The 26,883-nt window shown below is 40.8% G+C and overlaps 1 protein-coding gene across 2 annotated transcripts; it reads left to right on the top strand.

The window, feature by feature from the left end:
• Positions 1-4,587: 4,587 nt before the first annotated feature.
• On the top strand, positions 4,588-26,630 carry MED17 (mediator complex subunit 17). 2 transcript variants are annotated; one of them, XR_001181283.2, is made up of 12 exons: positions 4,588-5,092; positions 7,775-7,941; positions 8,674-8,893; positions 12,664-12,800; positions 12,885-12,969; positions 13,331-13,483; positions 14,618-14,748; positions 15,375-15,559; positions 18,326-18,463; positions 23,105-23,222; positions 24,105-24,253; positions 24,878-24,999. XR_001181283.2 is itself a non-coding variant. In XM_004763595.3 (12 exons), the coding sequence occupies exons 1-12, from the start codon at positions 4,843-4,845 to the stop codon at positions 26,278-26,280; spliced, it is 1,956 nt and encodes a 651-aa protein (XP_004763652.1). In that variant the 5' UTR covers positions 4,590-4,842; the 3' UTR covers positions 26,281-26,630. The 2 variants fall into 2 exon arrangements, 1 of the variants encoding a protein (XP_004763652.1); XM_004763595.3 differs by lacking the exon at positions 24,105-24,253 and adding an exon at positions 26,069-26,630 and having other exon boundaries at positions 4,590-5,092; positions 24,878-25,037.
• Positions 26,631-26,883: the final 253 nt, after the last annotated feature.

Genomic DNA, 26,883 nt, shown 5'->3' with positions numbered 1-26,883 from the left:
TATTATGTTTCTTTTTAATATCTTACCTCCAGACGGAAAAAAATCTTACTGTTCATTGGTGTAACAAAAGCATATTGGACTCTGCCCACTGGGATGTGATCCAGGAGGGAAAGGGCTTTGTTAACCAGTGTAGCACTAATGCCTTTAACAGGGCCTAGACAAAGCAGGCATTCAGTATTTGTTGAACGAATGAGTGTGTGGAAGGTTATGCCAGATGCTTCACCATATGTGGGGCTCGATCACTCAGTCATTTATATAACAGGGAAAAACTCACAATAAACAGATATAGAAGATGACAAATGGTATTAAGGCCTATTAAAAAAAAATAAAGCACAGGGTGGACTGTTGTGTCCATCTCACATGTGACAAGATGGACTCGTCACCCAAAATTTGGTTTGGATGTTGGATAAAGTCACACACAGCCCAACAGGGTATGGAAGGATTTACTGCTTGCATCATGAGGCTTTCTGGGGAAAGCAGGACCACTCCCAAACAGGTCCAAAAATAGCTTGAGAGAACAAGGAAAGGAGACTGACTTGGGCTTTTTATGGTGGTGAAGGGTTAGGGTCAGCATGATGATTCCATATACAGTTTAAACTTCCCACAAGTGTCAAAGAAGGAGCAGCCAGGCTTATCAGCTTGCTCAAATATGGAACAGAATGGCAAGAGGGAGGAGCAAGGCTTAAAAGCTGTTGGCAGTCAAACATAAAAAACACCATCAGACTCTTTATTACCTGCTTTCTATAAAGGTAGATCAGGAAAAGACTCTGGAAGAGAGACATTTTAGCAGAGACCTGCAAGAAATGAGAAAGTGAATCATGAAGTTATTTAGAAAAACATCTTTCCTGGTAGATTTAAAAGTCCAGAGGCAGGAGGGGACTTTGTATGTTTAGGAAACAGTAGGGCCCCTGGGTACTCAGTCAGGTAAGCATCTGCCTTTGGCTCAGGTCATGATCCCAGAGTTCTGGAATCAAGTGTCACACTGGGCTTCCTGCTGAGCGAGGAGTCTGCTTCTTCCTCTGCTCTTCACCCTGCATGTGCTTTCTCTCGATTTTGCTCTCTCAAATAAATAAAATCTTAAAAAAAAAAAAAGAAAAGAAACAGGTTTTGAACAAAATAAGATAACTAGCTAACACCTAGTACATGCTCTAAGAAGCAGTTTTGTAAATGCTATATATGTATTTCAAAGTTATATGTTAATGCCATATTCACTTTAAAATGAGAAATGTGATGGGGCAACTGGCTGGCTCAGTCCATAGAGCATGTGACTCTTGATCTTGAGGTTGTAAGTTCAAGCCTGTGTGGGATATACAGATTACTTAAAAAAAAGGAAAGCAAGCAAGAAAGAAATGTGACAAGTATGCCTAATATCAATTGTTGGAAGAGGTTCTGAACAGCCAGGAAAAGCAAGCAAGAAAGAATAATGACTGAAAAAGAAGAAAAACACAATTTTTGTGGCAGAAGACATGATTGATTCTTAGAAAACCCAAGAGAGTTTATAGTGAAATTATTAGACTGAATTCAAGATTCCAAAATATAAAACCAATGTATAATAATGAGCTGCATTTCTTCATACCAGTAAGAAATAGTTAAAAATGTAAAATTTGAAAAATATCAATTACAATATTATCAAAAGTATATAGCAATATTTTCATTTAACAAAGATTATATAATCATGGAAAAAATTATAAAACTGTTGAAAACTTTAAAATATGCAAAATAAATACTTATATCTAGGAAAATGCAATATCATAGAAGCACCAGAAGCATTTCTTGTCAAATCTAAAAATTCAGTTCCATGCCAGTCTAATGCCAGTGTGGCGTTTCATAGAACCAGTTGATTCTAAAATATGGGATAGCAAGGTACCAAGATAAAAAGAGGTTTATCAGGACAACAAGGGGTATTGGATGTATAGATAACAAAATTTATAAACTTATTAAAGTAAGAGTGTGGTTTTGGCACAGTGATGGACCATCAACTCAAGACACTAGAAAATAATTTCCAGTCCCTGTTGAAACCCTTACATCCATTTTCATCTAGTATTGATCAGTTAAAGTTCTTGCCTACCATCTCCAATGTTTTGATCATCCACAGATATGTTCCTGTTGTTTTAGGTTTTGATTATCAGTCACTCTTGCCTGCCTTTTTACGTATCTACAACCACTACTTCTATTATAAGCTGGATATTGGTTGTTCTAGGTATCTCCCACTGGTAAGGGTTTCTACCTTTCTTTTGTAAGGTAGATAAAGTGAGAGACTGATTTCCTCAATGTAATCAGTGATTGAGCTGGATTGGGGTAGGTTGCATTTTAAATAAGACTCAGGCCCCTACTTAGAGCCTGTTACTCCTTGTGTTCCTTGGAGTTTTAATTGAGATCCCAGAAGATCTCTTGTCTCCTCAGTCCTGAAAGGTAGTGGTGAGGAGGCTCATTTCTTCCCTGAGGAAGATTTGAGTTCCATGAACCCTGACCAATTTTCATAGAACACTTCCTTTAAACAGGACTTAGTCTCATATATGAGTCTGCATGGAAGATTTCACTCTGTTTTTTATACTTAGGTCTTTAACTTAATTGGAATTTTTATTTATGATGTGAGATGGGGGAATGTAATTGGATTATTTTCCATACATGATTGTTGGCCTTGTTCCTCCCTTTATCCATACCCCTTTCCCTGTAACTCTGCAGTTCCTTCAACTGAAAAGGCTGAGAGTGTCCCTTCTCCCATCCTTGACTTTTAGACATGGCCATAGGCTATGTGGATGTCAGACAGGTAATGCAGGCAAAGCTTCCCTCTTATACCTCTGCTATCCCCATAAGAACATACCCTGAGCAGCCTGCTAGTCCAAGAACAATGGGAAACTTATGGTACAGAGTTCTCTGAATGACCTGTGGTCCTAGATCTTGAAGTAGAACCCGCCAGCTGAGCCCAGCCTAGATTCTGATTCTTGGGTGTGTGCCCTAACCCAGATAAGAAAACAGATGCCAGGACCAAAATGCAGAAGTACAAGAACCTTAAAAAGGTGAAATAAGAAATAGGATTAAAACACTTAGCACAGTGATGGGCTCAAATAGAGCCAATGATAAATATCAATCATTTTAAAGTTAAAACCTTTTACAAACTTCTGCATAGAGAGCACAGTGTTTCTCAAATATGATTGTGCATAAGAATCACAGCTGAGCTTCCAAAAAATAGGTCTCTCTTGAAAATTCACATTCCTAACAGATAGCCCCATACATTGTTTTGGTAGAACTGACACCATCGCAATCCTATTTTCCTAAATATCTTAGGAAAGGAAGTCAAAAACTCAATATCTTGGTCAGTACAAAACTTGAAAAGACTCATGACTGATGGGGGCCACAAATGGTCAGGAAGAAAGTCTTGAGGGGCACCTGGGTGTCAGTTAAGCATCTGACTCTTGATTTTGGCTCAGGTCATGAACTCAGGGTCATGAGAGTCCTACCTCAGGGTCCTTACTAAGCATAGAGTCTGCTTAAGTCTCTCTCCCGCTCTCTGCCCCCCCATCAACCCACTCAGCACACACTCTGTCTCTGAAAGAAACGAGAGAAAGGAAGAATGGATTCTTGAGACTTCTTTTTCAAGATTTCTCTGGTGCTTGTCAGTCAGCTCAATATTAACTATCGGTGAGATCTAAAGGGAGTCAATGAGACCCTTTAAGAATGTAGGAGCCAGCTCCGGTTTGATCTTTATCAAAGCTATATAGGCTATAGTAAGGTGAACATTTTTCTGCTTCTATCCCTCATTAATGGTAAATGCTATTAGGACACCTGAGTGGCTCAGCCAGTAAAGGGACTGCCTTTGGTTCAGGTCATGATCTCAGGGTCCTGGTATCCAGCCCAATGTCCGGCTCCCTGCTCAGCAGGAGTCTGCTTCTCCCTCTCTCTCTGCCCCTCCACCCCACTCATGCTCTCTCTCTCAAATAAATAAATCCTTAAAAAACGATAAATACACAATTCCTTAGAGTTTTGTAATATAAAATAATCTAGCCTCCTCTGTGGAATTAATACTGATGACATACTCTTGAGGACTCAGACTGAAGTTATATAATTGCTTCTTCATCTTTCAAAGTACTACTTATTCTCAGTTACTCGGGCATGAAATAAAAATTAAGCTCAGATTACGTGCCAGCGTCTATTACGCTTCCTGGAGATAGTCGCTCTCCAGGAGGTTACAGCTAAGAGGAAAACATAATAAACTAATTGTGCAGTACAATTTTAAGTAGTGATAAGCACGATTTATGTTTTTCCTCAAATTACGTCCTTATTTCATAACTCTTAAGACACGTTTCTCTAGGTGTAAACTCTCAAATCTCAGCATTGTCAGAGGAACTCTAATCGCGAAGACCCAGGGATCCATTCATTTCCTTTTCCCTGCCTCTCTCCGGCCTTCTTGAACTTCCCATACACCATCACTTGAAGCAAACAACACTTTAAAATGCAGACGGACATCGCGCACCAGCCAATCCACGCCCTCGGCACCAAGGTCCCCCTCCCCCTTCTCCCCCAATCCCGGCCACGCCTCCTACAAACCAGGAAGTTTTTCCTTACGCGGCGCTGGGAAAGCCGGAAGCGCTCCCCCGGAAGCCCAGAGCGCCGGCGCCTCCAGGAGCCTACGAGGGAAGCCAGGGGACTGCGGTGCATTCTGGGAAAGTCGCTTGGCTCAGGGCTTTGTTTCCCGCCCCGCAGCAGTGTTTGGTTTTCCGAGGTCCGCGGAGGTACCGCAGTTCCCAGCTTGTGGGCGCTCGTCGGGGGCGCCTCTGCTTCTCATCTCCGGTTTCGGCTTGCGCGGGTGTCCTCCCGACACCTCCCCCCGACGCCGCCAGCATGTCTGGAGTGCGCGCTGTGCGCATCAGCATCGAGTCGGCCTGCGAGAAGCAGGTCCAGGAGGTGGGCCTGGATGGCACTGAGACGTACCTGCAGCCGCTGTCCATGTCGCAGAACCTGGCGCGCCTGGCCCAGCGGATCGACTTCAGCCAGGGTTCGGGCTCCGAGGAGGAGGAGGCGGCGGGGGCCGAGGGCGACGCGCAGGACTGGGCTGGCGCCGGCTCCAGCGCGGACCAGGACGATGAGGAAGGTTAGGCCCGTGTGTGCTGCTCTCGGCCGCCGGCGGGTCTGGGGCACCCCCCCACCCCCGGTACCCGCCCACGTAATGCCACTCCGGCTCTCCCGCGCGGAGAGAGATGTGGTTGCGTCGGTGTCAGAACAGTCCCGTGCGGAATACTGATAATGCTCACTGGGGTCTTTTCGCAGCTGGGCAGTTGATGGCGCTGCCTGTCTCTTAATTCTCCTTCTCCTCCCGCACCGTTTCTCGAGTGGGAGCATTTGAGACACTCACTGATGAAGTGCTCAAGTCTGTAATGTGGCACACTTGGTTAAGAGGCCTGCGGTTCATATCGCTGCTCTTGCCATTATTGTCCGAGTTACTTTGCTTCCCTGAGGAATGGGGATGATGCTGATAACACCTGCTGAAAAGAGAGAGGTCTGTGTTGACTGGAATATGAGGTCAGGTCTAAGAGGTAGGCGGGGGCGAAATCGTGTCGAGCCACCAGGCCCAGATAAGCATTTGGGTTTTGTTTTTTTTTTTTTTTAAAGATTTTATTTATTTATTTGACAGACAGAGATCACAAGTAGGCAGAGCGGCAGGCAGAGAGAGAGAGAGAGGAGGAAGCAGGCTCCCCGCAGAGCAGAGAGCCCGATGTGGGGCTCGATCCCAGGACCCTGGGATCAGGACCCGAGCTGAAGGCAGAGGCTTTAACCCACTGAGCCACCCAGGCGCCCCGCATTTGGGTTTTATTAGAAGGACAGCTGATAGCTTTTGGAAGGATTTTAAGGAAACAGGTGATTGTACGTTAAATAGATTGCTTCGTAGCAAAAAGGTAGCAAAAAAAGATCCGTTGTAGCAAATGGGTTACAGGGAAAACAAAACTGAAAAGAGGGAGCCTAATTAGGAGAGAATAGTAGAAAAAGTGTGAGTGGGTTTTGGATTCTCATTATTATCAGGGATTAAAAAATACAATTCTTGATTTAGGTATGTGCAACAGACCCTGTGTAAATAGGAATTTAAAGATGGGTTCTCGAGCTAGTGGTGTTAGAACAGTTGGGGGTCCATTTGGGAGTAAAATATAGATACTATCTCATATTTCACACTCCTGATTACTTTCACAAGGATTGAAATGCAAATGAAAATATTAAAAAATTGGAAGTTGTAGGCATAGAACTTTGGCAGCAGAAGAGATCTTAAGCACAATAGGAAACACAAATTATAAAGCCAAAGAGAGATTAATTACATAAAATTTTAAAGTAATGATAAAAGGTGCCACCAACAAAGAAAATAGAGGAGAGACTGGGAAGACTATTGGCAACCTATTGGACACATACTGGTTGCTGTCCCTGATGTTCAAAGATTCCTTGCAAACTGGGAGAAAAAAAGATAACTCACTCGAAAAATAGCCTGGGGGCGCCTGGGTGGCTCAGTGGGTTAAGCCTCTGCCTTCAGCTCAGGTCATGATCTCAGGGTCCTGGGATCGAGCCCCGCATCGGGCTCTCTGCTCAGCAGGGAGCCTGCTTCCCCCTCTCCTCTCTCTCTGCCTGCTTCTCTGCCTGCTGGTGATCTCTGCCTGTCAAATAAATAAATAAAATCTTTAAAAAAAAAAAAAAAAAAAAAAAAATAGCCTGAAGGTATAAACAGCTGGCTGAAAAAGACATGGGATCTTACTAGTAGGGAGAGGCAAATTAAAATATTAAAACACTATTTTCGCGCATACCATTAGCAGCAACTTAAAAGACTAAATATCTGTGTTGGGAATGTGAATTGGTGAAACCTTTTTGGAAGCCAGTTTTGCAGTTCAGTATGTGTCAAAAGTGTTAAATATGCATCTCCTTTGGACCCAAAAAATCACAGGTAGGAATTTAGCTTTCAGAAAAAGTTGTACACAGATGTGTGTTCAACGTGTTTACCACTACTAGCATTAGTGAAAGCAACCTACCTGTCCATGAAGTAGGAATGGTTAAACTTACCATTATAAACTTATCCATTATATATGGATATATAATATACATGCTCCAGAACGTCAAACAGAGTTAAAAGAATTAAATAGATCTATATGTGCTGGCATGGAAGTCTCTCTAGGACATAGTAATTGGAAAAAAAACAAGTAATAGAAAAATGGAAGTAAATATATGTGAATGCATTGAAAAGTATTTGCATGGGCATACCCCAATTGTCAGTACTGTTTACCTCTCAGTTTCGCTCTAAATATTGAAAAATTCCAGGCATAAAATCTAATCCTCTAGGCATCTCCACAGCCTACTCTATAACTCTATTTGAACTCTGGGCAGTGAGCAAGTAGTGGTGAAATTTAGCAAAATGATTTCAGAGCTTGGAAGGCATGTTAACATTGTTTAGTATCTGAATATTGCCATTATAGGTTATTTGTATTTTTGTACTTTAAAATATTTTGGAAATGCTCTCCAATTATTCAAGTTTTAAGATCTGGTAGAAAAAGGTTATTTGTATAAATTTAAAAAATACTGCAATACGTGGAGATTAGATACCAAATTTGTTTTGCCAGTATAGGAAATGCTAACTTAAATATTTACAGAGATTCAAGAAAGGGTGGACAAAGTGGGATAAAACAGGAAATAATTTTAAATAACTTATTGTTTCTTTTTTCATACTTGTAACATCTAAATAAGATTTGTCTTCTAGTTATTATAACTCATACCTGTGAATTTCTTTTTTCCTTTTTCTTTTTAGGGTTGGTAAAATTTCAGCCTTCTCTTTGGCCTTGGGACTCTGTGAGGAATAACTTGAGAAGTGCCCTAACAGAGATGTGTGTTCTCTACGATGTCCTCAGTATTGTTAGGGATAAAAAATTTATGACTCTTGATCCAGTCTCTCAGGACGCACTTCCTCCAAAACAGGTATGTGTGGGTTTCAACTGAATAATGGTACCATTTTATTAAGTCCAGGACCACTTCTCAGGCTATGGGCCTACTGTCTCCTTTACCTTTCATGCAAAATTAAGTCTAGATGAAGATCTAAAGACTAACGGGTTTAAAACAAACTGGCATAAAAATAGCATCTCCTTTATTTACTATTTTATTAATGGCCCTGTGACCTTCAGAAGAGTGAAGTTTCATTAATAATGTAATATTTTAAGGCTTACCAAATTCCCCCTCACTTTTAAGATTTTTAAAAAATTTTATTTATTTATTCGATGGGGGGGCAGGCTCCCTGCAGAGCAGAGAGCCCGATGCAGGGCTCAATCCCAGGACCCTGAGATCACAACCTGAGCCAAAGGCAGAGGCCTAAACCACTGAGCCACGCAGGTGCCCCCACTTTTAAGAATTATTTATTTATTTTAGAGAGAGATTGAGAGCAGGAGCTCAGGGAGGAGCAGAGGGAAGGGGACAAGCAGACTCCAAGCTGGGCAGAGCTGGTGTAAGTTCTCGTTTGTAGTCCGGTGTGGTGTTTGTGGTTTAACATAAGTTTATTTGAGTTGATCGGAGAAATAGGTTCAGGTGGTTATCTTTCAAAAAACGGTGTTACCTGATTGTCTTTAATTTCTCAGTTTTCTCTTGAGTAGTTATTTTATTATTAAGAGAATGTTGAAATCGTTTAAAAATGCAGAACTACACTATTCTTTCTGATAGAATCCACAGACACTGCAGTTGATATCGAAAAAGAAGTCGCTTGCTGGAGCAGCCCAGATCCTGTTGAAGGGGGCAGAAAGACTGACCAAATCAGTTACGGAAAACCAAGAAAATAAACTGCAAAGAGACTTCAACTCTGAGCTTTTGAGATTACGGCAACACTGGAAACTCAGAAAAGTTGGGGATAAGATTCTGGGAGATCTGAGCTACAGAAGTGCAGGTATAGATCATTGTTAAAAACTATGCATTTAAACTACAGTGTGTCAAAAAACTATACAGGATTGACTAGAATGTTGCATATTGTATAATATATTGTATAATAAATATATTACATTTTGAGGTTTTAATTTCTGTACACATAAACCTGATAAGCTGGAATTACTTTTATCATAGACATTTATTTATAGAATTGAATTTAAACTATTTATATATTTACCTTTGAGTACATTTAGCAAAAATTTTATTTTAATACTGATTTTTTCCCCAGATTTTTATTTAAATTCTAGTTAGTTAACATACAATGCAATATTGGTTTCAGGAATAGAATTTAGTGATGTATCACTACATCAACACCCAGTGCTCATGATAACAAGTGCCCTCCTTAATCCCCATCACCATCTAACCCATTCTCCAACCACCTCCCTCACCAGCCCTCCAACATTAAGAGTCTCTTAGGATAATGTTTCTCATCCCACCCCCCCAATCCTTTATGTTCATTTGTTTTGTTTCTTAAATTCTACTTATTTGTGAAATAATGTTAAGGTATTGTTCTTTCTCTGACCAGCTTATTTAGCTTAGCACGATACACTCTAGTTCCATCCACATTGTTGCAAATGGTAAGATTTCATTCTTTTTGATGATTGGGAATATTCCAGTGTGTGTGTGTGCCTGTGTACCACATCTTTATCCATTCATCAGTTGATGGACATTTGGGCTCTGTCCATAGTTTGACTGTTGTTGACAACACTGCTATAAACATCAGGGTGCACATGCCCCATTCAAATCTGTATTTTAGTATCTTTTGGGTAAATAAGTAGTGCAATTGGTGGGTCATAGGGTAGCTCTATTTTTAACGTCTTGTAGAACCTCCATACTGTTTTCCAGAGTGGCTGCAGCTGCATTCCCACCAACAGTGTAAGGGGCTTCCCCTTTCTCCTTATCCTCGCCAATACCTGCTTTTTCCTGTGTTGTTGATTTTAGCCATTCTGACAGGTGTGAGGTGGTGTATCATTGTGGTTTTGATTTGTATTTCCCTGATGACAAGTGATGTTGAGCATGTTTTCATGTATTGTTAGCCATCTTAGATATCTTCTTTGGGAAAATGTCTACTCATGTCCTCTGCCCGTTTCTTGACTGGATTACTTGGTTTTTTCAGGGTGTTGAGTTTGATAAGTTCTTCATAAATTTTGGAAATTAACCCTTTATTGGGTATGTTGTTTGCATATATCTTCTTGTATTCCATCGGTTGCCTTTTAGTTTTGTTGATTGTTTCCTTCACTCTGCAGGAGCGCTTATCTTTTTTTTTTTTTTAAAGATTTTATTTATTTATTTGACAGATAGAGATCACAAGCAGGCAGAGAGGCAGGCAGAGAGAGAGGAGGAAGCATGCTCCCTGCTGAACAGAGAGCCCGATGCAGGGCTTGATCCCAGGACTCTGAGATCATGACCTGAGGCAGCATTTTAACCCACTGAGCCACCCAGGCGCCCCAGGAGCTCTTATCTTAATGGAGTCCCATTAGTTCATTTTTGCTTTTGTTGAAGATTACATGGGTCCGTTTCTGGATTTTCTGTTCTGTTCTATTGATCTGTGGGCCTGTTTCTCTGCCAGTAACATAATGTCTTGATGACTACAGCTTTGTAATACAGCTAGAAGTCTGGAAATGTGATGCCTCCAGCTTTGCTCTTCTTTTTAAAGGTTGCTTTGGCTATTCAGGATCTTTTATGGTTCCATACAAATTTAAGGATTGTTTGTTCTAGCTCTGTGAAAAATGCTGGTGGTATTTCAATAGGGATTGTGTTAAATGTGAAGATTGCTTTCAGTATTAGACATTTTAACAATGTTTGTTTTTCCAATCCATGAGCATGGACTGTTTTTCCATTTCTTTGTGTCCTCTTCAATTTCTTTTATAGGTATTCTGTGGTTTTCAGAGTACAGATCATTTACCTCCTTGATTTGGTTTATTCCTAAGTATCTTACTGTTTTCACTAAAGTTGTAAATGGGATCATTCCTTGATTTCTTTTTCTGTTGCTGCTTATTGGTATATAGAAGTGCAACAGATTTCTCTTTCTTGATCTTATATCCCATGACTTTGCTGAATTCATGTATGAGTTCTAACAATTTTTTTGGTGGAGTCTTTCTGGGTTTTCTAAATAAGCCATCATGTCATCTGCAAATAGTGAAAGTTTGACGTCTTCCTTGCTGATTCAGATGCCTTTTATTTCTTCTGTTGTCTGATTGCTGAGGCTGCGACTTCCAATACTATGTTAAATAGTAGTGGTGAGAGTGGACGTCCCTGTCTTGTTCTTGAGGGTAGAGGAAAAGCTCTTAGTTTCTTTCCATTGTGGGTGATAGTAGCTGTGGGTCTTTTGATCCTGGCCTCTATCATGTTGAGGTATGTTCTCTCTCTCCCTACTTGCTCGAGGGTTTTTATCAAGAATGTTTGCTGTATTTTTCCAAATGCTTTTTGTGCATCTTTGAGAGGGATCTCATCCTTTCTTATATTGATGTGGTGCATTGTCTTGATTGTTTGCGAATATTGAGCCGCTCCTGCAGCCTAGAATAAATCCCGCTGGATCTGTACATTTAGCAGAAACTCTAAAGATTGTGTTTATATGTTAACACATACTAAATCATAAATGACGTTTTAGTCAAGAGGCTAAATATCTTCTCAATTAGGAGCTTACCTGTAACCCTTAAAAACTAAGCATAGGGGCGCCTGGGTGGCTCAGTGGGTTAAGCCGCTGCCTTCAGCTCAGGTCATGATCTCAGGGTCTTGGGATCGAGTCCCGCATCGGGCTCTCTGCTCAGCAGGGAGCCTGCTTCCCTCTCTCTCTGTCTCTGCCTGCCTCTCCATCTACTTGTGATTTCTCTCTGTCAAATAAATAAATAAAATCTTTAAAAAAAACTAAGCATAAAAGGAAAAAGATTCTTCCATTTTATGTTAATTCTTTTTTCCTCCCCTAAGTCATCTAAGCTGTTTTCACATCCTGGGCAAAAGAGAGAGGGCAGTGAAAACACTTTGCTGCCTTTTTCTCCCATTCAGCCAAGGCTGCAGGAATATATTTTGTTGGCAATGTACCAAAATTTGATGAGCTTGAATTCACATCTTGTATAATTCTTTGTTGTTGAGCTCTAATAGGTTTTTGGAGGTAATCATGGTAATGGTTTGTAAGCTGCTAAGGGATATTCAGAGAAGCTACACAGTAAATGTTTACAAGATTTACAGCTCAGTAACGTTAAAGCTTTGAATATCAAGGGATGAAGCAAGGAGCCCTGGTTGTGATTATTGTGACTACAACGTGATAACAATAGTTGAGTCATATTTTAAAAGGACTCATTTGCCAAAGTAAGCCATTACTGACCCCCAACCCCCATCAGTAGTACTCAAGTTGAGGTGTTTTAAGTCAAGACACTGGAGCACCTGAGTGTTTCAGCATTCAAAGGAATTGAGGAATTCTGAATTCTGAAGGTAGCATCCTACTCTGAAGATGAGTTCAAGATGACAAAACCTTTTTTTTTCCTTTTTTCTTTTTCTTTTCTTTCTTTCTTTTTTTTTTTTTTTAAGGTAAATACCTTTTTTTCCTGCTTCCTTTTCTTCCTTTTGCTTACTATCCTTCCCTCATGTCCCCCAAAACACATTTTGGGTGGGAGTTTAATTTATGATTCAGTAATGTTACATTCAGTGAAATATTTACTGTATTATTTACTAATGTATGTTAAATTAATGTGTTAACTGGTTCTTATTTTCCTGTTTTTAATACCCCATTAGGATCTCTCTTTCCCCATCACGGTACATTTGAAGTAATAAAGAATACAGATATTGATCTGGATAAAAAGATACCTGAAGATTACTGTCCTCTTGATGTTCAGATTCCTAGCGATTTAGAAGGGTCTGCCTATATCAAGGTATTTGTCAAGTATTTTAAGTAATTATTACTTACCCCAGAAGTTAATTTGCTAACACCTTTTCATGTTTTTATTGTCCCATAGGTTTCAATTCAGAAACAAGCTCCAGACATAGGTGATCTGGGCACAGTCAACCTCTTTAAACGACCTTTGCCCAAATCCAAACCAGGTGTGGTTATGTTCTGTCCTCTAACTTATAGTTGTGTCTGAGCTTATGTTTCCAAATAAACTGATGATAAATGCAGAGGGGAAAATAGGTACTTCAGAGTAAGAACAATTGCAAATTTATTATTTATAACCTGTTCATTAACCATTAGTGAATAGCTGTGCAGTTTTTTGTTTTTGTTTTTAAGATTGAACTTCTTCACCAATTTTCTCTGTGTAAAAGAAAGGAAAATTTTTGTGTTTTGGAAACAATATGCTCTGATATAGTGTTTTCTGAACTTTTGATATATGTATTCAGATCACCATTTAATTCATGCATAATATAGTTAGATAACTGATATATACATATGTTTCCTGTCTTTCAGGTTCCCCACACTGGCAGACGAAATTAGAAGCCGCACAAAACGTTCTCTTGTGTAAAGAAATTTTTGCACAGCTCTCTCGGGAAGCTGTTCAAATTAAGTCACAGATCCCTCACATTGTGGTGAAAAACCAGATTATCTCTCAGCCCTTTCCAAGTAAGAGCAGCCAACCCATTCAAGTTTGTAAATAGGATTTTGTGGTTTGGGGAGCAGGACAGAGTGGGGTAACTATATATTTGGATGTGTTGGGGGAACAGAGCAAAGAGGCAGCCTCCTAGCTATAATGGTAGCTCATAAAGCATGCAGGACAAACCTCATTCTGTCCTGTGTCCTAAGTAGCTTAACTCCTGGCTTTTAAACAGTGCATGTTAAACATTTGTACCAGTAACGCTGTTACTTGGCAGCAGTGGCTGTGAGGTCTATGCTAACACCATTTATGGAAGATTTTTCAGGGATCCTGTCTTGATGTCTAAGTAACAGTGGTTATTCAGTATCTATAATATTCCTAAATTTGTGGAAATTGGGATTTTAATTATATTACTCAAGAGCAGTCAGACCTGCCTCAGAGATCAGTTTGTAGTTAGCTGTGTACTTGTTTTTTTTTTTTAAGATTTTATTTATTTATTTGATAGACAGAGATCACAGGTAGGCAGAGAGGCAGGCAGAGAGAGGAAGGGAAGCAGGCTCTCCACTGAGCAGAGAGCCCAATGCGGGGCTCGATCCCAGGACTCTGGGATCATGACCTGAGCCGAAGGCAGAGGCCCTAACCCACTGAGCCACCCAGGCGCCCCATGTGTACTTGTTTTTTATATAAATTCTGAGATGTATCTTCTTGGATCTTGTCAAAGGAATGGGTTTTTAGAATTGAAAAATTCCATCTTGGTTTTCTTGGCAACAGGGAAAAGTACCAGTCTTCTCATCAGTAAGACCAGTTACAATCCCGTATTTTATTGTTTTTCCCAAAAGTGGTGTTGTGTTTTGTTTTTGCTCTTTTTAAAGGCAAAATTTAATTAGTTTAATTAGTTAACATACACCTTCTGTTCACTTGTCTAACCATAGCTTAAGGTCAACAGCCACATTGCATGTCAAAGAATTTGTATTGTTAAAATGCATCATAGTTTATCACACTCACGGATAGTCATTTTGGTCTGAAAATGTTAATCATGAAGCCTGATCTTCAGTTTCGAATGGATCTTTTGAGAACGGGCTGTGATTGTACTTTTTGAAGACAACCATGCATTCCTATGTCTTTGATTGATTTGCCTCTGTCCTGCTTCTTTTTATAAATAGGCTTACAGTTACTGATTTCTTTGTGCCATTCCTCAAATGATAAGAAATCCCAAAAGTCCGCTACTGAGAAGCCAAGTCCGGAAGACCATCTTTATGTCTTAGAGCATAATTTGCATCTACTAATTAGAGAGGTAATGAGCGAAATGTTCCTTCTTGCATGGTGGGAGGCATGTCTGGTGCAGCACACATGCATAAGCTCCTCTCTGTGACAGTCACTGTCTCTGTGCAGTATCCTTGCTCTGGGCTGGGGGAACACACAGATAAGCAGGATTATCAGTCTGTTCCTGAGCATCGCTTGTGGTGGTGGAAATATACCACAGGTTACATCTAGGCGTGTAGGAAGAGCAGGCAGGGTACGGGAGGGAAGGGTAGTTCTGGTTGTGTGATGGGAACAGTGTCTTTCCAGAGCCTATGAACAGTATAGTTGGGTTGTTTCAGGATGTATTCTACTCCAATTATCTAGAACTGTGTTTCCAGGGAGCTGGCTCACAGTTTAGGCTAATTTCAAAAGAACCCCCTGAGAAACTTCACAGAAGTGTGTATTCCAGTCTCCCCTGCCTTTAACGTATAAGCAGTAGTTGTTTTTTTAACAACTTTTAAAAAAAATTTGTAACTTTATGGTGACAGAGGTTGGTTAGACTTGTTATGAATCATTTTACCATATATACAAAAATCATGTCGTGTGCCTTAAACTAATCTAAGTTGTCAATTATACTTCAACAAAAATATTAATAATAAATGGCTGTTCTTGTTACAGTTTCATAAACAGACCTTGAGTTCCATCGTGATGCCTCATCCAGCAAGTGCCCCTTTTGGTCACAAGAGAATGAGACTTTCAGGTCCTCAGGCTTTTGATAAAAATGAAATTAATTCACTACAGTCCAGTGAAGGGCTTCTAGAAAAAATCATTAAACAAGCAAAGCATATATTCCTGAGGAGCAGGTAAGGATGAACAAAGCAACTATTTTTCTTGGAAACTACAGTCATTTTTCCTTTATTAGTTAGTTACCTTATACACATTATTTTTGCCATGAGATGACCTTCTTTCCTAGGAAGAGGAGGGTGACTGCAGGGAAAGCATTTGCATCTGGGGATGGTCCTTTCAGGTTTGGAGAAGTCTGAGCTCCGGGGCTCCTGTCACTTTCAAGATGGTTTCTGACACTGGCTACAGTTTTGAAAGACACCTCGCTAGGAATGTGCCTTAGAACTCCTCACCTTCTTCAGTGACCCATCCACCAGAAACCTGTTCCTGAACTGATTTTAATCTTTTCTTGAAGCTTTCCCTATGTTTTGGCTGTCCCACTTCCTAAGACTTTAGAAGGCACTTTCCCATATGTTGACTTATCTAGGTCTTCTTCTCTGGCATAGGTGGTGTGAGCCCATTTTCACTGATGGGAAGGTTGAAACCTAGAGAAGTTTTGTAGCTCCCTCACAGTTAGACAGCTGAAGAGAGTGGCAGAATCAGGATCTGCGCCCAAGTCTGTGTAGCTCCAAACCTCACGCTCCTCTTACTTCTCTACACATCATTTACAAAAGAACTTAGCATGATATGACCTCAATATATCTTTTTCAAGTGCTGGAGGTGCTCTTGTATTTTATTTTTGGTCCTTAGTGAAGAGGGCTATTTTTACTTTTCAAAATTGTGCCTGGCGAGAACTCCAGACCTTCAGGTATGGGCCCACTCTGCTCTAGGTGATAGTTTTTGATTTTCATTTTTTCCTACTAACACAAGTCCTGGTTTTAATGGTGCATTAGTTTGTATTCTTTGAATGGAAACTTAATGTCTATAGCTTTTAGTAAAATGAATTAGGAAGACATGTTAAAGAAGCTAGGGTGGTGCTTCTGGAGTAAAAAAATGTGTCTAAGCCAGAGCTCAGTCACCTGCTAACTAACTTTAGTTTTCATGTCTGTGGCCCTCTACGTGTTTATCTGTCAGTTAAGGATACAGGAGTCTGGTCTTAGGATCAAATTAAACAATGTATGCAGAAGTTCCTTATAAAAATCAAGTATGGCAGATTACTATTGTTCCTTCCACTCGTGCATTTCTTTTTTTAATTTTTTTTAAAAGATTTTCTTTATTTATTTGACAGAGAGAGATCACAAGTAGGCAGAGAGGCAGACAGAGAGAGAAGGAAGCAGGCTCCCTGCTGAGCAGAGAGCCTGATGTGGGGCTCAATCCCAGGACCCTGGGATCATGACCTGAGCCAAAGGCAGAGGCTTAACCCACTGAGCCAACCAGGTGCCCCTCCACGTGTGCATTTCAATTATAGAAACCTTTACCCAAAAGTCAGGGGCATAGAAGTAGCTATTTTTAGAGCCATTATGCATTTCAGAGTATTAGTCACAGTCTTGGAAGCAGCAAAGCTTGCAAAATGCTTCCATTTTCCCCCAATTACAAAAGTGATGTTCCAATGTATCAGCCTCATCTGTATCAATACCATACACAGCAAGACTGACTGCTCATGTGTTTTGATGTGTGTGTGCCAGGGTGTGTGTGTCTTTAAAAAAAAAAACAAAAACAAAATCTGGAATCATAAAATTTTATGTCCTGCCTTCACTTAATATTGTAAAGTTTTTAAATTTTTCATTTAATGTTTTTCAGAGATATTTTAATAGATATGTAATACCTCATCTTGTGAATAGTCCCCGATTTCTTTTACCAATTCTCATGTGCCAGATACTTTTTATTTCCAGTTTGTTAAAACATAATATAAGAATGAATGCTCTTGGATATAGCCCAGTCTGCCCTAGGAATTTCTGAAGCACTTTCAAACAATCCCAGGAAAGGAAGAGAAAGTTAAGGGATTGAAAGAAACCCGTACCAGAGCAGAAGCAGTAAAAGAGCAGATCCCAATGCCCCTTGACCTCAGTGGCTGTTTGCATGTCTTCTGGCTTTTTCCTTCTCTTCCCAATCAAGTGCTAGAATCAGAAAACTGGAACCCAAGGGCCTTTCATGATTTATGCTTTTTCTGGGCAGTGGCTGTTGATTAGCATGTATAAAAAGGATGATTACCGGCTGTAGTGTTAATACCCCTGGGCTTTTGGCTCTGGAGTTAGGCTACCAGTTTTGTGCCCTAGTTCACAGCTGTGTAACCTTAGGCACATCACTAAACATGGCTGGACTGAAAAATCGGGATAATAGTGGTATGTATTTGACAGGGTCATTGGTGCGTACATATAGACTTGAATCCTCTCTCTCAGGTGTACATACATTATTTATCTTTCTTGGAGTGTAAGATTTCCATTGTGCACAAAGTCTCTCTGGCTTCTCAGGAAAACAGTTGTCATTACGTGAGTGATGGGCCTTAGTTGTGGGTGTGTCCCGTGTTACCAGGGACCAAGGACTGTCATCTGTGAGTGGTGTATGTTCTTTTTAGAGCTGAGGTTTGTACCCTAAGAGTACCTTTCTTCCCTGTGTTCTGGTAAGCCTTCCTGAGAGAAAACAGATTGGAGTTCAGAGGAAGTCAGCCTGTGCAAGAGCACGTGTCATAGTGGGGCACTGAGCACCTGCGCCAGGCAGCCTGAAGAATGCTCTCATCCCCTCATCTGACTTTTTTTTTCTTTAAAGAAAAGTCTCTGCTCTTCAGGTGTGGTATTTTTGAAAAGTAGTCCTCTTTTTTTCACGTAGCCTTAACATTAATAAGTATTTATAATCTTACTGGTTTATATGGTGCCTTTTTAAAAATGTTGACTTATTCTCTTTAAAAGAACTGCTGCGACCATTGACAGCTTAGCAAGTCGCATTGAGGACCCTCAGATACAGGCTCACTGGTCAAATATTAATGACGTCTATGAGTCTAGTGTGAAGGTTTTAATCACGTCGCAAGGCTATGAACAGATATGCAAGTAAGTGTCAAGAATATGTCATTCATTTAAAATGTTAAGTTGCTTTTATGTGTTGATGTTTGTTGAGTGATTACATTGAGATTTTTGGATTTTATTTGCTATGGTGACATAACATTCTGGTAAATTTCATCAAGTGTAGAGCGTCTGGATGAGAGGTAAGAATGTCTGAAATAGTGCCTGGTATGTAAATGTCATGTGTTGAGGGGGAAGCTACCACACCTCAGGCTGATCTGCTTGAGTTGCTGGCTGGGGGCTGTGGTCTTGAGCCTGGGGTATTTGAAGTGAGTAGGACCATTTATAGTAGAGCCTTTTCTCTCCATATTGTGCCTAGAACAGCCTGAATTTTGTGGCTTTCTCATGGCCACAAAACTATGGCGTGGTGCTAAACTTAATCTAATCCAGTTCATGATTTTGCCCTTAAAATGGGGCTGAGAGGGACGCCTGGGTGGCTCAGTTGGTTAAGCAGCTGCCTTCGGCTCAGGTCATGATCCCAGCGTCCTGGGATCAAGTCCCACATCGGGCTCCTTGCTCGGCAGGGAGCCTGCTTCTTCCTCTGCCTGCCTCTTTGCCTGTGCTCGCTCACTCTCTCTCCCTCTGTCTCTGACAAATAAATAAATAAAATCTTTAAAAAAAAAGGGGGGGGGCTGAGAGCTGTGTCCATGAAGGGCATGAAATGACTTTTAACCCCATCATTCACAGAGAGGTGTTGTTCCTGATTTACATTCAGAAATCACAAGCTAGCATGCAGAGACGGATTGGTGGTTGCCAGACGTGGCAGGGGTGTGGGGTGGATGGGGGGCAGAATGGGTAAAGGTGTTCAGAAGGTGCAAGCTTCCAGTTATAACCTGCAGGGCATAGTGTGGCGACTATAGTTCATAATACCATGTTGTATATTTGAAAGTAGCTAAGAGAGTACATCTTAGAAGTTCTTATCACAAGAAGAAAAATGGGTAGCATGTGAGGAGGTGGGTGTTAACATACTATGATGATCACTTCACAATATGTACACTTACTAAATCATTATGCTGTATGCCTTAAACTAATTAATGCCATATGTCAGTTACATCTCAGTAAAACTGCGGGGGAGTAAATGAAGTTAATAAAATTAGCAAGTAGCCACAAAAGGCATTTTTGGCCTCCATTTGAGCCTCTCTGACATTTAACAACGGCAGGATACAGTGGGGGCGCCCTTCCCTAGGCCAGTCTGAGTGAGCCAGCGGCAAACATTCATCAAGGCTGGTGAATGCCTGTTTTTTTTTTTCAAACGTTAGTTGCTTCTTTCAGGCAGACCTAACCAGTCACAGTGGTCTCTCCAGTAAGCAAAACACACCAGAGCATGAGAGCAGGGAGGGTCAGAGGGAGAAGCAGACTCCCTGCTAAGCAAAGAGCCCTAAGCGGGACTCGATCCCTGGAGCCCAGGATCGTGACCTGAGCCAAAGGCAGTTGCTTAACCAACTGAGCCACTCAGACACCTCAAATATAATGCCCTTAAATTGTACTTTTTTAATACTGAGACTTTAATTTACTGTTTTTTAAAAATGAAAAATAGTGAACATGATTTAGAAGATTGAAAACAGAAGATAAGGGGCACCTGGGTGGCTCAGTGGGTTAAAGCCTCTGCCTTTGGCTCAGGTCGTGATCCCCGGGGTCTGGGATCGAGCCCCACATCGGGCTCTCTGCTCAGCAGGGAGCCTGCTTCCCTTCTCTCTCTCTCTGCCTGCCTCTCTGCCTACTTGTGATCTGTCTGTCAAATAAATAAATAAAATCTTTAAAAAAAAAAAAAAAAAAAAGAAAAAAACAGAAGATAAAAGAATACACAATGGAAATCAGTCTTGTAGCTTCCAGGAAAAGATGGTGGGGTGAAGGTAGATCCTGGTTTTCTTCCCCCATACCTAAAGAAACAGAATAATTGGGATGACTTGGGGTGTGGTGGGAGAGTAGTGGTTGAGTAAGATAAAAGAAGTTTGGCTTGCATTTTAACTGTTAGGGCTGGGTAAAGGGGCCATTGACTTTCATATTTCTTTTGGATATGTTACTCTATATACAGAATCTATAGTACTATATACTTATGTTTGTGTTTAAAAAGGTCCATAATAAAATGTTAAGAGAAAGAGCACAAAGGAGTGGAAAAGGAAAAAAATTATCAATGTTGAGTTACTTACATTAGATCTAAGACCAGACAAATGTGAGACTGGTTCACAGGACCCAGTGGTTATAAACTTCTGTGAGGAAGAGTTAGTGATAAACATAGCCTTGATAGCATCAGGAAGGAAAGGAGGTCATAGAACACCCTTTCCTCATCTTTTGTAGCTGGGGTCAACTTATGCTACTTAAAAGTTCAAAGTAGTTCTCTCAGAACTTTCCAGGAGCAGGCATTTCCTTTCCTCTCCTTTCCTATTCTTTTCTCTTCTCTTCTTCTTTTTCTCTCTCTTTCTCTCTCTCTCTTTCTTTAATTTGAACGAGAAAGCATGAGCCAGCAGAGGAGGGGGCAAAGGAAGAGGGAGAAGCAGACTCCCCATCAAGCTCAGAGCCTGATGCAGGGCTCGATCCAAGGACCCAGAGATCAGGACCTGAATTGAAGTCAGGTGCTTAATGGACTAAACCACTCAGGCTCCCCCAAAGGCAAGCATTTAAAACAGTTTCTACACATCCTTCCAGAAAGTCTATGCATTTACAAGCATATATATATATATATATATATATATATATATATATATATATATATATCCTGCTTTTTTCCTACAATATTTTGTGCCTTAAAATATTGAGATATAATTCACATAACCTAAAATTCACTATTTTTAAGTATACAGTTCAGGGATGCCTGGCTGGCATAGTCAGTAGAGCATTTGACTCTCAGTCTAGGGTTGTGAGTTCAAGCCCCAGTTTAGGTGTGGAGCCTATTTAAAAAGATTGAAAAAAAAAAAAGGTGCCTGGGTGGCTTGGTGGGTTGAGGCCTCTGCCTTTGGCTAAGGTCATGGTCTCAGGGTCCTGGGATCATAGGGTTCTCTGCTCGGCGGGGAGCCTGCTTCCTCCTTTTCCGGTCTCTGCCTGCCTCTCTGCCTACTTGTGATCTCTATCTGTCAAATAAATAAATAAATAAAAAAAAAAAAAAAAAAAAAAACAAGTGTACAGTTCAGTGGATTTTAGTATATTCCCTATGTTGTAGAACTGTTATCACGGTCTAATTCCAGAACATTTCCATTACCCCCAAAAGAAACCCTATACCAGCAGTCATTCCCAGTTTGTGTGTGTGTGTTTTTTTTTTTCCAACTCAGCGGCACTATATTGGTGAATAAACATCCTTATCACTACCTCAGATTTATTTCTTTTTTACAGCTTTATTGTGTTCATTGTGTGTACCACAACTTTTAATCAGCCTTTTGCTGCTGAACATTTTAGTTGGATGCCAGCAAAATAATTTGTACACGTGTAAGTCTAGGTGTAGGATCAAGTCCTACAGGTGTAATTGCTGGCCAGAAGATACGGACCTTTAAAATGTTCATGAATGTTACTAAATTGCTTTTTCAGAGTAGCTGCTGTAACTATGCCCCTATCAATAGTCATCTCAGAATTTTTAAAATTTGGTTAGATGTACAAGCTTTTTTTTTTTAAGACCTCTGAATTCTGTCGTTTTCTTGAAAGAAACGTGTAAACTTTTACTTTGTTAAAATTATACTTCTGTGGAGATAATTGCTTAAATGTCTTATTCTTAAATGTTCACTGTAAAATAAAGTCTATAAATCAGGTACTCTCAAATAGGGAAAGACAGAATGCTATTTTTTCTGCACTATTCATCTAGTTGGTTAGATTTGAAGAATTTTACGTTTCTTGTACGTGTCATATGCTATGCTAAAAACTTGTGAATTGGTTTGGAAGAATGTCATTGCATGTTATTTTGTGAGTTTCTTTGACGTAAGCCAAGTTAATAGAGGCATAGTCTGACTTGTTTGAGGATTGTTTCAAGAGAGGGCATAGAGTTAACAAATCTTTTCCCTTTCTGTATGAGAATTTGCTCTTTGGTTAATTCTCTAGCTTTTGTTCCTGAGTAACTTGATTAGAAAGGATGCCATCTGCGTTACTAGGCAACATTGGCTTTTGGAAAAAATGATCCCAGACTGGTAAAATGGGTCCGGACTGGTAGGGATTAGAAATGCCTGATAGGGATGGCTGTGGATTTCCCCAGATGGGGTGACTTCTAAAATTGGGCAGTATCATTTGTGGGGCCCTTGGAAAGCATACCTATGGAGTGGTTATGAGAACATGTGGCTCCCTCTGGGAATGAGGTTTCTAAGTGACAGCAGGTCCCACATGAGCCCAGTGTGGATCTCTGCTCACTGCAGCGAAGGCGGAAGGCCTGCCCGAGGAGAGGAGCAGTGGTCAGTGGTTGGTCGCAAGCTCTGCTTCCTTGCCTGCAGCCTTCTGAGCGGACTGGTGCTCAGCGTGGCCTCGGGAAGGCCAGCAGGAGTCTGATGGTTACGTCGAACCCCAGAAAGTCCTATGGACCTTGCCCCTATGGGTGTAAGCACAAGTTATCCAAATTGGTATTTTCTGTTTCTTTGATGTTAAGGTTTAATATTTGTGGGACTGTATAAGGTAATTTTTGAACATTTCTGATTTTTAGTATGTGTGTTTATCAAGGTCCATCCAGCTGCAGTTGAATATCGGAGTTGAGCAGATCCGAGTTGTGCACAGAGATGGGAGGGTGATTACACTGTCTCATCAGGAGCAGGAGCTCCAGGATTTCCTTCTGTCCCAGGTAAGGGTTCATGGCTGTCCTGAACCTCTCGTAGCGCTTAAAGAACAAAGTGAGTAAGGAGTAGTTCAAGTATATTAAGTTATAAAAAGAAAGCCATTTTTTCTGCCATTTATTTAATATTTTACAATTTATGGGTTAACTGAAAATGTTGATAAACTGCCCTAGATTTATTTCCAGTTAGTTTGTATTGACGATGAAGGACCAGCTCTGAGATTACAAACTTTTTTATTTCTGACGTCTGCCAAGATTTACGTCAGCCAACCCCTTTGGGACCTCATAAAAGTGAAGAAGTATTAACCTCAGAAAACCAGAGAAGGGCAGATCACATAGAAAACTGTAGTGACCATTCGCCATAACAGTGGAATATTCTGCTTAAGCGCTAAGAAAAGATTCTTCAGTATTAAGGAGCAGCATGGAAAGTGCTGGGTTCTAGTTCCAACTTCACCACACGTTTGCTTTGTGACACTGGATAAATTTCTGGACCTTTCTTTCCTGTTCTATAAAATTAAGAACAGTATTTTTCCTATGTTCTTCATGGAGTTATGATGATCCAGTGAAAAACCAAGTTGTGGGAGAAAGCATGGGTTTAGAAATGCTGATATACCATTCAAAAAATTCACATATTTCATATAAAATTAAAAAAAAATACTGATGCTCTCCATCCTAGAAGCAATAATCTATTATCCTGACTCTGGTGCCAAGTAAATGAAATGCATCTGTGAGGTACAGTACCTCTTGGTTGCTTGCTTACAGCTTACACCTTAAATGACTTTGGTCACCTGAAGCATGTATACACAGAAATATATTGGAAGGCTGGTGGGTAGCTCCCAGAATTGATGGGGAGGCTTGAAGATCCTGATTTGCTACTTCCTTCCTCAATAGGGGCCGAATGCACTCCAGATGGCCCCAGTGCATCAGACAGGATTTTAACAGGAAGTAGGTGGCATGCTCATATTACTAAGGATTTACAAAAGTGTGGGTGTCGGAGAACGCCTGGGAGAGCGTGGTGACCTAGTGCTAGTAATAACCAGGTAAGCAGGCCTGGGGGGCTTAGTGGTCACCAGTCCTAGGCCAAAGAGATAAGAGGGGCGCTTATGGGTGCCCTGAAGCAGAGTCCTGTGCACCAGGCCACTTGAGAAAAGCAGACACCTTCTGTCACAGGATACAACCTCACAGGGGAGTGTACTGGGGTTATAAGTGCCCTGACCTTACTCTCTTCCCCGCCATCCTTCTGGCTTCCATTACCTGAGTGGTTCCCGTTGTCTGAACCCAACCCAAAGCCAGAGGATGGAACCATATGGGTGATCCTCCCTGGGCAGAGGAGGGTGGTGAGTGGATTTGAAGAAGTAACTGGAAGAGTCACCCCCTGCTACTTCCGATGTTGATCCACATTCGTGGCCGAGGTGGGAGTCTCCACTTGGCTAAGCTTTGGTCCTATTCCTGTGCTCAAGCTGGCCAGTGGACAGGGAAAGTGAGTCTCAGGCCATTTTAGCCTCTGCAGTGGAAGGTGGGATCCTCCCCGCAACAGTCACAGAGGAGGATTCCCGTGCTAGGCAGTGAGCACCCCAAAAAAAGTTTACAATCATGATGTCAGGTTACTGCAAAGGAAATCTCCATGGTGAAGATGCATAAAGTGTCCTTTTCTTCGTTCGCAGATGTCACAGCATCAGGTGCATGCAGTTCAGCAGCTCGCCAAGGTCATGGGCTGGCAGGTGCTCAGCTTCAGCAATCATGTGGGGCTTGGACCCATAGAGAGCATTGGCAATGCCTCTGCCATCACCGTGGCCTCCCCAAGTGGGGACTATGCTATTTCAGGTACGGGCCGCTGCCTTGAATGGGACGAGATCTTCTAGAGTTTGGACTTAATGTTCCCCTGTATTCATTAGACATACTTCAGAGTAATTTCTCTCTGCAGTGAGTTCATATAGGAGTTATGTTAAACGTTTATCTGATCATGGTGCTTATTCAGAGCAACAGATTATTGATTCTCTTTCTGGTGGTCATAAAAAATGTTTTGTTTGGGGACACATTTTCCTAAGAGCTCTGAAAACTGCCTTCAGCATTGTTACCCTGAAGTATCAAACCAAACCTTTGATGGATAAATGCTTTTGGGAAATGTACTGCTGCAAATAGGCCAAGTTACATGTGGTCCCCAAAGAGGTGAACGGATGGACCAGAGAGGAGAGGGGATTTTTAAGCCCCGACTCTGTCCAGGGCACTTTAATGAACATGCGTTATCTAGTTGAAAATGATCTTTGGAGTACTTGCTCTTTACTATGGTCTTTTCTAATACCTGCTCTAAATATTTGAAAGAGTAATTAGAAAACTTAGCCCACAGAATCACAGCTTGTGAATCTGCAGGCTTGGTCATTACCAGGTCTTTATTGATAAGAGTTTCAGAATGCCCATTTCTTCTTTGCTGAGTGATGAAGCTTCATTAAAACCTGAAGTTCTTAATTCAAAAAAATCTTGTCTGCATCTCTCCCAGTCCTGATTCCAAATGTTTGAGTTTCATATCAGGTGTGTATTACATGTTTTAGAAAAAATATAGATTGATCTTGTGAAAATACATAGGACATTTGACTTTCCTAAGCCAGAATTCATCTTGCTCCATTTTTATGGTGCAAACAGTAATTCATGAATACTTATATTGGCCTAGTATATATAAATAAGCAAGCTTTGGGGGTTTTGGGAGAGGGTGGTTAGCATATTAAAACTGACCGCCTCTTTTTAACAAGAGCTTTCAAGTTGGTAGACAAGGTTTTTGTATTCGTGGTAGAATGAAGTTGTGGGACCCTTGTTTTCTAGTTTGGAAATTACATTGATATTTTGGTTTTGCTCCACAGTTCGTAACGGCCCTGAAAGTGGAAGCAAGATCATGGTTCAGTTTCCCCGTAACCAGTGTAAAGATCTTCCAAAAAGTGACGTTTTACAAGATAGCAAATGGAATCATCTTCGTGGACCGTTCAGAGAAGTTCAGTGGAATAAAATGGAAGGTCGAAACTTTGTTTATAAAATGGAGCTGCTTATGTCTGCACTTAGCCCTTGCCTACTATGATTTTTGTTTCCAGAACCGTTTCTAGTTTATTTTTTTCCAGAGAAGTTTCCAGAAACGGACTTGAGAGAGATGAACTCTAAGCACAAGGAAGAGAAACTTTCCAAAAGAGCATTGTTTAAAAAAAAAAACAACAAATGTTTACCTAGCATTTTGAAACATTTCACTTTATAAGTGACAGTGCTTTGAAATGCAGACACTTATGTACAGTGATAGGATATAAGTAGGGGAGATGCAGAACAACTTTTTTTATGCAGTTAACTTGAAAGGTTACTAATTTATGGGTTTGAATTCAACTTTTCAAGTATCCCTTTGATGTTGTCATCAAATAAAGCATATGGTTAAAAATTCCAGATCTTCTCTGAACTCTTATAAATATACTGTGTCTTTTGCCAACGCGTCTCATTCCACTATTTGTTGAAAAGATTGCGTAAGGATATCTAAACACTCTTGTGAGTCAGGAATGCTGACTCATCCAGGAGCATGAATGCATAATTCATAATCCTGGAGCATTCCTCCAGGAGCACACTCACCCCAGAAGCAAGTGGAACAGCACACAGTGCCTGCAGGGGGAGCCAGCGCTTGTCTCAACAAACCAAGTACCTC

This window comes from Mustela putorius, unplaced genomic scaffold (genome assembly GCF_011764305.1).
Source record: "Mustela putorius furo isolate JIRA1106 unplaced genomic scaffold, ASM1176430v1.1 tig00001069_pilon_pilon_pilon, whole genome shotgun sequence".
Lineage (NCBI taxonomy): Eukaryota > Metazoa > Chordata > Mammalia > Carnivora > Mustelidae > Mustela > Mustela putorius.
The sequence above is the reverse complement of the archived record's forward strand: the minus strand, read 5'-3'. Positions and strand labels throughout refer to the sequence as shown.

Excerpts from the sequence above, each read along its gene's own strand:
- MED17 (XM_004763595.3), top strand. The coding sequence starts at position 4,843 with ATGTCTGGAGTGCGCGCTGTGCGCATCAGCATCGAGTCGGCCTGCGAG. Across the intron at positions 12,801-12,884 it reads AAGGGTCTGCCTATATCAAG|GTTTCAATTCAGAAACAAGC; the intron begins GTATTTGTCAAG and ends ATTGTCCCATAG. Across the intron at positions 25,038-26,068 it reads TGGGGACTATGCTATTTCAG|TTCGTAACGGCCCTGAAAGT; the intron begins GTACGGGCCGCT and ends TTTGCTCCACAG.